At 54.5% G+C, this 11,513-nt stretch overlaps 1 protein-coding gene across 1 annotated transcript; it reads right to left on the bottom strand.

The window, feature by feature from the left end:
* Positions 1-2,916: 2,916 nt before the first annotated feature.
* On the bottom strand, positions 2,917-8,075 carry LOC135577443 (sperm-associated antigen 4 protein-like). The gene is made up of 9 exons (XM_065047374.1): positions 7,429-8,075; positions 7,020-7,081; positions 6,781-6,821; positions 6,400-6,496; positions 6,126-6,195; positions 5,481-5,581; positions 4,701-4,868; positions 4,246-4,335; positions 2,917-3,708 (listed from the first exon to the last, which is right to left on the bottom strand). Exons 1-9 carry the CDS (start codon positions 7,445-7,447, stop codon positions 3,553-3,555), a joined length of 804 nt encoding a protein of 267 aa, XP_064903446.1. The 5' UTR covers positions 7,448-8,075; the 3' UTR covers positions 2,917-3,552.
* Between the last annotated feature and the right edge of the window lie 3,438 nt (positions 8,076-11,513).

An 11,513-nucleotide genomic window follows, 5' to 3' on the forward strand; every position in this document is an offset into this window, starting at 1 on the left:
TAATTCAACCAAAAGCTGCACAGTCATATTATCTCCCTAGGAGTCCCACATTCATTCAGGTGCATACCCGCTCTTCCACCAGACCATACATGCCCAAATGTGATAGGATTTCTGGATCCCTGCACTCCAAGAACCCACTGGAGGAGGTTAACTGCTCAAAAAGCTTCATATTTTATAATATGTCAATTTCTCTTGTTTCAGGGCACATTTGATTTTAACTCCTGGAAGGGCAGGAATGTGAAATTTACTGCAAAGTAACAGTCCTTACAATTCACTATCATTTCAGTCTGCAAACAAGTGAGAAAGCCAACAAAGCATCTTGCCAAGCTTCTGTCCCCTAGGTATTAGCTTCTGAGTTAATTCACAAAGGATGCATGAGAGATATCTGGGTCATTTTCAACAAAGATGCGCTGTCAAGCTAAGTGCTTCTCAATAAACAGATCAATCTCTAACAAAAACTCTTGTTTAAAGAGCTGTCATTGGGCATCCTACTGTTTCCCTCCTTCCAAACAGTTTTTTCTTTTTAGGTTTTAAACTTTTCTTCTGCTTGATCTGGATTCTGTCTTTTTAAAACAATTAGGAGTTTGTGCCACGGGACGGAGCCTGTAAAACATGAGGAATAGGACCTAACTTACAAATTTTTAAAGTTCAAGGACAAATATAAGTACAACCTCACCAATCATTTCTCGAGAGAGGTCTTTCCCTATTCACCTATTACTAGACATAAAAAGCTTTGTTCTTTTCCAGTTTATACCATCCTCCAATTTTATCCAGCAGATTTGTGACACTGTGTTCATTTTTACAGCAATGAAATGCTAAGTCACAAATATGCTAAGTCACAAATGTGGTCACAGCTGACCACAAAATTATTCTGTAGAAAACGGTAGGCCAACTAAGTTGTTCTGCATAGAAATACAAAAGAATCAGTCTTAATATGCTACTCAAGAGATACTAAAAATTTGTTGCCTAGTGTTGGTTGTTTTAATTATAGGTCGAATAAAAATATAATTGGAAAATTTAGGGATGTTTTCAAGTGTCGCTAAAGGAAGGAAGTTTCCTGCTGTAAATGACAATTGGTACAAACATTATTATAGTCTATTAAGGGATCTCAGCATGAAAAAGGCTTTAATAGGAAGATGTCCAGTGGGACGTTTCTGATTGTTCTTGACAAGAAATTTATATCTTGATTGAATCATAGAATGCTTTGAATTGGGAGGGTCCTTTAAAAGTCATCTAGTCCGACCCCCGATCTAACTGATATACTCAGTTAGATCAGGTTGCTTAGAGCTGTGTCCAGCCTGGCCCTGAATGTTTCCAGGGATGGAACATCTACCACCTCTCTGGGCAACCTCTTCAGTGTTTCACCACCCTCATCATAAAGAATTTCTTTCTTGTGTCTAGTCTGAATCTACCTTTAGTTTAAAACCATTAGCCCTTGTCCTGTCATAATAGGCCCTGCTAAAACGTCTATCCCCATCTTTCTTATAAGCACCTTTTAACTACTAAAAGACCAGAGCCCTCTCTACTCCAGGCAACAATCCCAGCTCTCTCAGCCTGTGCTCACAGCAGAGCTGTTCCAGCCCTCTGATAATTTTTGTGGCCTCCTCTGGCCCCTCTCCAACAGGTCCGTGCCTATACTGTACTGAGGACTCCAGAGCTGGATGCAGCACTCCAGGTGGGATCTCACCAGAGCAGAGTAGAGGGGCAGAATCATCTCCCTCAACCAGTTGGCCATGGTCCTTTTGATGCAGCCCAAGACATGATTTGCCTTCTGGGCTGCGAGTTCACACTGACAGCTTGTATTAAGTTTTGCATCCACTGGTACCCCCAAGTCCTGCTGCACACGGCTGCTCTTGATCCCTTCATCCCCCAGCCTGTATTGATACCAAGGGTGGCGCTGACCCAGGTGCAGGACCTTGCGCTTGGCCTTGTTGAACCTTGTGAGGTTCACATGGGCCCACTTCTGAAGCTTGTCCAAGTCCCTCTGAATGGCATTCCAACCCTCAGGCATGTCAACCACACCACTCAACTTGGTTTCATCTGAAAATTTACTGAGAGTGCACTTGTCACTGATGAAGATATTAAACAGTACGGGGTCCCAATATGGACTCCTGAAGGAAACTGCTCTTCACTGATCTCCATCTGGACACAGAATCATTGACCACCATCAATCCAAGTCCCCCTCCACTGAATAATCCATCCATCAAATCCGTATCTATCCAGTTTAGAGAAAAGGATGTTGTGGTGGACCATGTCAAAAGCCTTACAGAAGTCCAGATAGACAACATCCATAGGTCTTCCCTTTCCACTGGTATAGTCACCCCATCACAGAAGATCACTAGGTTGGTCAGGCAAGATTTAACTTTGGTGAAGCAACGGTGGCTGTCTCAAATCACATCCTTGCCCTCCATGTAAAAAAGTCTATTTGGAGGCCAGTAACAAGAAGTTTACTAGTTTTACATTTTTAACAGTTGTTTTTCTTCCAAGTGTTTCTGATACAGTTTTCTGTGGAAAATGAAGTTTGCGCCAATGTGGTCCCACATTGCCAATAGAGGGCAGTAGCAGAAGAATTCTCTGGTGGCAGAACACAGACCTCTCCCACCTTGACCTGTGAATTAACTTGGTGACCATGTAATTGTCCACCTGAATACACCTAATGCCATATTAAATTGAAAGGCAAATGAGGAAAGCAATGTGGGAGGAGACCAGAGCTGCCCAAGCTTTCCCCACCAAGCTGCACCCACGGAAGTGAGAAGAAGACCACACTGGTTTCCTGGCCTCTCATGCTTAGCAGGGTAGCAGGGCTGACAGTGGCAGTGTTGGCTTTAGCTTTTGAAGTTTACATCAGTCGGAGACGAATGGGTGTAGGTCCATACCCTTGCGTACTTGCTGTTGAAGATACAGGGCTGAACTGGGCAAATCTGCCCCCTTGAAAAAACCAGATGTTTGTGTGTTCTGCGTTCAGCTGGGACCTGGCTGTGTTTTGGCATTTCAGGCTGGGGCAACGGTGGCTCTCTTAAAGACACGCAGAAGGCAGAAGCGGAGGGCTGTGCCTGGGAGCGCGCGCGGGCACAGGGAGCTGAGCCAGTATCCCCGCTCCGCAGCAGCTGGGCTGCTCGGACCTCCTTACACACCCCAGACACTCCTCAGGGGTCCCACACATGGCTGCACCCCATGTGGACCCCTACCAGACCCTGTCCCCAGGCCCAAGGTGCCATCTGAAGGAAATGGGCCAGTACTTTGGGGATCATGACCCTCAAATGCTGCCAGGCTGTCTGATGACTCCTACTTGGCATGAGATGGCGGGTTGCCCCTCATGCTGCAGGATTTTGTCAAGGAACTGTGACAAGGAAAGGCTACAGGAGCATCACCTCCTTTTGCTTAGTTAGGAAGCGTCCCTGAAGCGGAGGGAAAGTGGAAAGCCTGAGGAAGGCCTCAGCCTGCACGAGGCAGAACTTGGCAGCTTGGAGAGGGCCTCTGATATGACATTGCCCTGCAGCAGACCAACAGCCACAACCCTCTGGCCTGTTTCTCCATCTAACTCTTTAATAACTATTCAGGCAAGGTGTCCACATGTGTCTGGTGGACAGCACTTGCTCCCACGATCTTCCCGTGCACCTGCACTCGATAAATGCAGGTGTATCCTCGTTTTCCCCAGTTGCTCCGTATGCCGAGCTTCAAAAGCTGGAAGGCTCTGGGGTTCCCATTCTGCAACAAAACCGTGGTGAAAGGCAGCGTCACTCCTGGGGTGTAAAGAGTGAGCGCAGGCTGCGCGCATCTTCTCTGCCAGCCCCTCCCCTCTCCAGGAGCAGTTCCCATCCTGGCTGAGGCGGCAGCTCCCCCCTCCTTCCCTTCTCCCACCCAGGTGGCAAAGGACCCCGTGCTTCTGCAGACCAAACACCCGCCACAGGGAGTGCGGAGGGCAGCTGTGGAAAGCTGAGGCTTGCTGGCTGCGGGAAACGGAGCGTGGGGAAGGTCCTGCTGCCAGGGCCCTCCCTGCCACCACCTGCCCAGCGGGTGCAGCCGGGTACCCCTGGGGACCCACACAGCTGTGGGGGCAAGGGGGCCCTTGTTCTGCATTTGCTGCCCTGCTGGATGACACTCTCCCCGCAATCGCATCAGTGTTTCTCTCGGCCAGTGTTGAGCCCCTGCCCCGGCAAGGACCATCCACACTCCTTCTTTAAGTGACTTCCTGGTCAACCAGCGTTTGGGCCCTGGCCTCTTGCCCACACACACTCACTGCACCTGCAGAGGGAAGGTCTGGGTCGGTTCTTTCTGCACGTTGTAAGTGAAGGTCCCCAGCAGAGTTTCCTCTTTGCCTTCCTCAGCCAGTCCCTTGGAGATAATGCAAGAGGAGCAGGTCAGGCTGAAGGCGTCCACGAGGAAAGACTCATGCCAGATCTGGGCCCGTGATCCCCACTCAGCCCCTTCAGCTCCAGCACAGTCGGGTGCAGGATGCGGTGGGACTGAGTGTCCCCCTTGGCTGTTGCTCAGAGGCCTGCGGGTGCTGGGCCAAAACACGCTGAGCAAGCCTTAGAAGCGGTGACACCCCCCCCGGCGTGTCCTTTGTAGTGTCCCCTCAGGGAACAGCAGTGCTTGGGAGCACACCAGTCTCGGCAGAGGCGCAGAGAGGACCAAGTGCCCCTTACAGCTTTTCCCCGTGGCCCAGTCCCAGCCCCCAGTGCCCGGCAGAGACTTACAGAGACAGTGAAATCTCGGGGGGCGCTGCTGACGGTGCCCAGCGGAGAGGCTGCCTTTGAGGTGTGCTGGATGGTGACGGTCGTCGGTTGTATTGGCATGGGCAACCGGATTAGCACCTCGCTCTGAGACCCTTGGAAAGGCCAGCAGTATCCCGGGGATGTATCCGACTGAAAGCAGAGGCCAAGAGCCGTGAACGCGAGGCCATGATGGGCCCCGCTGGGCTCCCGTGCAGCCAGAAGCACAGACGGCACTGCGCCCGTGGGCTGGGCTTGTGCTCAAAAACAGCGGTGTGCTGGGAAGCGTGCAGAAGTGCCCGGCTCTCTTCCCGGTGTGGGACAGAGGAAAAAAGCCAGCCAGTGGGAAACAGCGATGCCCCGCACCGGAGCCAGCGTTTCAGAGAAAGCCCTCTCTTTGGCCCACAGCTCTGCAGCCTCCCCCCACTCTCCACTGTGCCATCAGGAGAGGGAAAATCCGAGCTGTGGCAGGGAAATGGGGTGCCAAAGCAGAAGCTCCTTCAGCCAGCAGTGACCAGGGATGATGGGCAGGAAGCTCAGCTCAGCTCAGCTCAGCTCAGCCCAGCCCAGCCCAGCTCAGCCCCTTTCTGAGGATAACTGCCCTGTTTTTGTGAGCCAAGTCCCATGTGAATCCTCGTGTGTCAGGCACCAGAGCAGTGCCGTGGTTTTGAGGAACACCACTGGCCTGAGGGGAGATGCCCCAGGGCTTGTTCCCAACTTTATAAGGGGCAAGAGAGGCAGTACTGGCGGTTTCTGCTACTCTACCTGCACAAAGGTACCCAGCTCTGGTGGATCACACAGGAACCAAAAGACACTGCTGAACCCTGTGCATCTGCTGGACGATCTCTGCAGGTCAATGGCAGCCCCTAAGGGGAGAAGGGAGCAGCCTCAGGCTTGGAGGACCTGCTGGCTGCAGGCCATTTCTGAGGCTGCCTGCCAGCCCCGCACACGGCCTCACACCCTGGCAGGGGATGCAGCAAACAGAAGGAGATCCCCATGCTTGGTGGCGACAGCCTTTGTCTCCCAGCCACACAAAGAGAAGGGCTGCGGGTGCTGGGAGGCTGCAAGCTCCCCATGGGAAGGGCAGCAGACCCAAGGCAAGGCCCCGCTGTGTGGACAGCAAAGGATGGCCCGGCCACTGATTTTCATTCCCCAGGAAGGCTCAGCGGAGGAGGAGAGGTCAGGAGCGCTGCGTAGGGCACGGCCGGGGCTCCAGCGAGAGCTCTGGCGGCAGGTCTGGTGCGAGCCCAAGGGAGCCGCTCAGCCACAGTCGTGCTCTTGGGCCCTGTGAATTCGTGCCGCCTCCCTCTGCCCCAAAGAGCAGAATGTGCAGCACAGCCTGCTTTATGGAGCGCTAAGCACGACGAGCCCAGTGCCGTGACAGCCCTACCCCTGTCCATTCGTCTGTACCTGCACTTTTCAGAGCCCAGTCAGACAACTGCGTGGTTGCAGACATTGCGTCTCTCATTTGCTGAACTTCCTGGGAAAGACAGAAAGAAGCAGGGGAAGCAACCACATCAGACCTGGGCAGCAGAAAGAGCTTTAGAGCGGAGAAGCTCAAGCAGCATCCCCTGGCAAGGGATGGATGTGTGGGCTGGGCAGGAAAAGCCCATCAACTGGCCCGGGAAGCACCTTGTGCAGGGCCCTACTCGACACAGCCCTCCTTCCCAAAGTGCAGGATCACCTTCATGGTAGCGCTGATCTCTGCAGCCAGGCGCACCAGCTCATCTCTCAGCTGTTTCATCTCTTGGGATTGTTCCCCGCCCAGAGCCATCGTGTTCCTGCATTCACCAGGAAGGAGAGCAGATCTTGTGAGAGAGCGGCGGCTCAGCTCTTCCCAGAGTCTCCAAGCTCAGGAGGAGCGGAGACAGAGGTGCTCAAGCCACCTTCTTTCTTTTTCGCAGGCTTGCAAATGCTTCGCTTCCCCTCCCGGTTTAGCAAAAGGCCCAGGCAGGAGCGAAAGGCATGAGCCCTGGGCGCTGTACAAGTGAGCGCAAATAGCACCGGCTCATCTGCCATTACCCCTCGAAACGTGCTGCGCGTCAGGAGAGGAGAGGGCTCTTACCGCAGGGAGAGCAGGTCGGCGGCAGGCTGCCCCAGCAGCACCTGAAAGGGAAAGGTTCTCCATTTGAGTCCCAGAGCTGCTGGAGCTTGCCAGAGCTGGTGGCTCTAGGAAGGCAAGGCGGAAACTGCTGCTGATTCTCTGGGTCACTGCCTAGAACCGCAGGGACTGGGTGGTTGACCCGCCACCATCAGCAGGGCTCCTCTGTGGGGCTTGTCTCTCCCACAACAACAGTCACCGACCTGCGGCGCGTCCTGTGTCCACAGCCTCAACATGAGCATCAAGCTCCCGCAGCAAACACCAGCTGGAATTCAGATCACCAAGAGAGTAATTTCATTAGGCTGTCCAATGATCTCTGGAGTCACAGAGTCTCCTCCCACCTCAGGGTAGCAAGAGGCTGTCTGAGGACTTGGGGGAAAGGGTGCAGAGCTTGCAGTTCCAAGCGGGGACCCTCTCCTTGGTTTCAGGGCACACTTGGCGTCCCACAGTTACAGCCCATTTTCCCTCCCTCCTCTGCATGTAGTGGGCACCTTGGGAGCTCCCTGAGCTGCAGGCATGGGAGGCTGCAAGGGCCCCACCAGCACCTCTCTCTCACGCTGAAGCTCCCGCTCTGTGCCTCTGCCACTGCGCTGGCAGCAGGCAAATGCTCACCTAGAGCGCCTGCGAGCATCAAGATGAGGATCGTGAAGAGCCTCTTCTTTTTCAAGGTGATGATCTCTTTCCTGAATAGAAGAGGGAGTCCTGGTGTTAGCAGTGCTCAAGAGCAGTGCCCTGCGCATGGGGGATTTTCTCTTACCAGCTGAGGAGCAGTAATGTGGGAGGAGCCAGGGTCTCCTGGTGGGGACCACTGCCAGCCTCCCCTTGCTCGCCTTGACCCGCTGGCACCCTTCGTCTGTGTGTCCATGCCGGACACGTATTGTACTCACACGGTGGAGATTCCGGGGCTGAGGCGTCTCTGGAGGGAGACCACAGCCATCACCAGACTGAGGACCAAGCCTGGGCAAAGAAAACAGAGAAAAGTCTGAGGACTCTTCTGGAGGACACTGGTCCAGCACGTGCCAGATCCCTGCAGGGAGGTGGGCGCTGGTCCTATGGCCTCGCTCCCTGGGGCAGGGGCAGGGCCAGGGTCGTGGTTATGCCCTATCGAGTGGGGCAGCTGTGTGTCAACCTGGCCCAGGGCGTGCGGAGGGCTGGGCAGGGTCCCCTCGCAGGCAGGGCACTGAGAGTGGGCCTGGAGAAGGAGGATGGCACGAGTCCTGGGTTACTCCACAGTTTCTAGAGCATCCCAGAAAGACACAGACGTGACGGCCAGCTCTGTCATCGTCACACAGCCGAGGTGGCCCCAGGCCTCCTTTGGGGCAGGAGGACGCTGGTTCTGCAGGGCTGTCGGGCCCGGCCGAGCCAGGCAGGCTTGGTGCAAAGATGGGGTGAAAGGCAGCGCCAAACTTGCCTTCCTTTACCGCAGCACCGCGGCGCGCAGGCCCTCGCCGTCTGGTGCCCGGGCTCCTCCTGCCTCCTCGCCTCACCAGGGCAGCCCGTTGTGCTCCACGAGGAGCCTTTCTCTTCCCCATCCTGGGGAGAAGGGATGCTCTCCAGCAAGCTTCTGTGCCTGTCCGGTCAGAAGTCCTCCTGGAGACAGCTGGGAGAATGCCCGCCACAGGCACAGAGCCACCAGCACACTGCGAGCTCCTCACAGGCCCACAGCTAATGGCCCAGAGTGCCCGAGCTCAGAGAGGCTTGGCCCTGCACGGCCCTGTGATGTCACGGCTGTGACGTCACAGACAGAGCTGCAGGGGCTGGGCGGGGGGGGTCAGGGAGAGACCCCGCAGCCCGCTTGGTGCTGTGTTTGGCATTTGTGAGCAGGCAGTGTTGAAAACACAGCAGCGTTTCAGCTGGCGCTGGGCAGCGCTTGCAGAGCACCGAGGCCTCTCCTGTTCCTCGCTGTGTCCCCAAGCGAGTAGGCCGAGGCTGGGCGAGAGCCTGGGAGGGGACACAGCTGGGGTGGCCAAGCCAAACTGGCCAGAGGGGTGCTGCGTGCCACGGAACGTCGTGCTCCATAATAAAGCCTGGGCCTTTGGTCTTTCCGAAGTAGCCATTGCGTGGGGACTGGCTGGGCACGGCTCTGCTGGGGCCAACTCAGCACTGCCAGCGGAGAGAAAGGAGGGTGTTTGCTGAGAGCTTTGTAGTCACCCAGTAGGCCAGGAAGGTTCCTGTGTGGCGGCACAAGGTGCCCTGGGGGCGCTGAGCATCTGGTGGGACAGCATGGGGCCACAGGGCGTCCTGAGCCTTGCCCCCACCTTCCCCCTGCCTGGGTAGGGCCAGCCTTGCCAGACAGGTGGTCTCATGGGGCAAGTAGGGCGGCTGGCTCTGCGTGACAAGGTGCATGGTCTGCACGGGTTCTTTGGGCCACTCAGCCCCGTTGGCATCGTCACGTCCTCTTGGGTTTCTTCAGCTTCCAAAGTGGCTCCAGGCACATCGGCTCCTTCTAAGATGAGACAGCCTTCAGGGTCTTGCCAGGTCGTAACGGGAGCAAACGCCTCTAAGAGGATAAAGACAGAGCCCTGGTGTGCACTGTCTCCATACCTTGTGAGCGAAGAGAGGGAGAAGCTGCCGATGCAGAGGCCCTGGCCAGAAGACAGGCTTTGGAAAGCCTCTTGGCAGATGTCCCTGCCACTGGTCCTTCACCCACCACAGTCCTTCCACCTAGACTCGATGTCTGTTCTTGCCCAGGTGCCTTTGCTGCTCCAGACACCCTCTCCCAGGGTACTGGTGTGCTGGGTTTCCATGTCCAGGTGATGGCAGCGGGGGCGCTGCCGAAGGGCGTCTGTGAAGAGAGGCTGTGGCTGCGTTGTTCCAGACATGGCCAGTCCCAGACGGCTCCAACAGACCCACCAGGGAACAGGGCTGAGCACACCCTATACCTTCCTGGGGCAAGATGTACCCCACAGCTGAGTAGTGGGTCCGGTCTTGTTTAACAGGACTCCTCCCACACCTGGACTACCATGTCCAGTTGTGGGCTTTGCTGTAGAAGACAGATGTGGAGCTACAGGACAGAGCGCAGTCTGGACTGAAGAAGCCAGTAAGACGGTGAAGACACTGGCCTATGTCTCATGCAAGGAAAGGCTGAGTGAGCTGGGACTGTTCAGCCTGGAGAACAGAAGGTGTAGGGGAATCGTAGTAATGTTTTCAAATACCAAAAGGGAGGATGCGAAGAGGACAGAGCCAGGCCCACTGACTGGACCGGAAGCCATGGGCACAAGCTGCAATACTGGAGGTTGCCTCTGAACATCAGGAAGCACTTTTCCACTCTGAGGTTGACTGAGCACTGGCAGAAACAATTTTCTTCTGGGAAATGTGTTGTTATATCGTCCTTAGTTTTCAACTGACAGTGCGCGAACTAAGGCCACTATTTCCAAACACGGTGAAGTTTTATAACCCGTCTTTAGGTCATACAAGTTTCTGAGTTGTTGTGGTAAAGAAGATATTTTAATTAGCACACATGGGAATTTCTCTGTCATGAGCTCCCGTGTGTTCCTCCTAGGTCAGTAACAAACGTTTATGAATTTCTGCAAGGCCCCTTTACATCTCACACTCCTTTTCACAGGAGCTACAGTCACCCAGTAGGCCAGGAAGGTTCCTGTGTGGCGGCGCTGAGCATCTGGTGGGGCAGCACGGGGTCACAGGTTGTAGTAAGCATGGCTTCTGAGTCAGGGACCATATTTTAGGTTGTCTCAAAGTTTGCTTGCTCCCACCTCCACCGCAAGCGCTGACATCACTCTCCAGGAGCCCACCAGTGACAAGCCGTGGAGCCTGTGGGCCTGCCCAGCCACAAGACCTTTGCCTGGCTACAGGGGGCAGGGTGTGCAGGTCTCCTGACCGGCCACAGGCAATGAGAGACCTGCATGGCCAAGGACGAATCACCTGTCCCTGCCAAAGCGTGGGTGGTGCTGCAAATGGAGGATGGATAACTTAGAAATGCCTCCTCACCGTTTCTGTCCCCTAGTCAAGACCAAGTAGCAATACGAACATGGTGAATACAAGTCCCCTCAAATTATGACCAAGGAGTTTCCATACTCTGCAACGCAAGTAGCCAATCTAAAAAAGGATTTTAGTTGTTCACCAAAAGATTCTGCGATGGAATAGGTTTGGAGGGTGTCATTGTCTGGGGAGGATCAGATCTTATGAAGGGAATAGGAAGCAGAGGGATACTGTGGGCCAGGAGTGTTCCCTACCACCGGTGACCACCGTGTGCCCTGGTCCCCAACTCAAAGAGCAGCCCCTTGGGCTGGAGGCCTTAAGCCTTTCTAAAGGGGGGACCCCCTTGCCATTGTGGTGTCAGACAACCAGTTAGTGGAAAATGGACAGAGGGCAGCATGTCAGCAAATGACATATGACCGGGAGCTTAAATTTAGTCAAGAATCCCCAATGAGGACACTCGTTGACTCAGAGCAAATGATACCTCTCATACAGGACCTCCCGGCCTCCCTGAAAACTTTTGGCATTCAGTTGCAAGGAAAAATACAGGTGATGTCCCAGAGCAAAAGGCAATAATGCTGCTGCATTAGAAGGAAAAGTGACCCCCAATTGCAGATTCCCTGAAAAGAAAGGCTGGACATGGGGAGGGGTGGCCCGAGAGTTAATGAATTATGGCTGAAAGAATGGTCTGGTGCCCTCTGTTGAAGGTGACTCTAAAGCTATCAGATGAACAGAGTGGCACCCCGCTTCTGAAAAGGCAA

The sequence above is a fragment of the Columba livia genome, chromosome Z (genome assembly GCF_036013475.1).
Source record: "Columba livia isolate bColLiv1 breed racing homer chromosome Z, bColLiv1.pat.W.v2, whole genome shotgun sequence".
Taxonomy (NCBI): Eukaryota; Metazoa; Chordata; class Aves; order Columbiformes; family Columbidae; genus Columba; species Columba livia.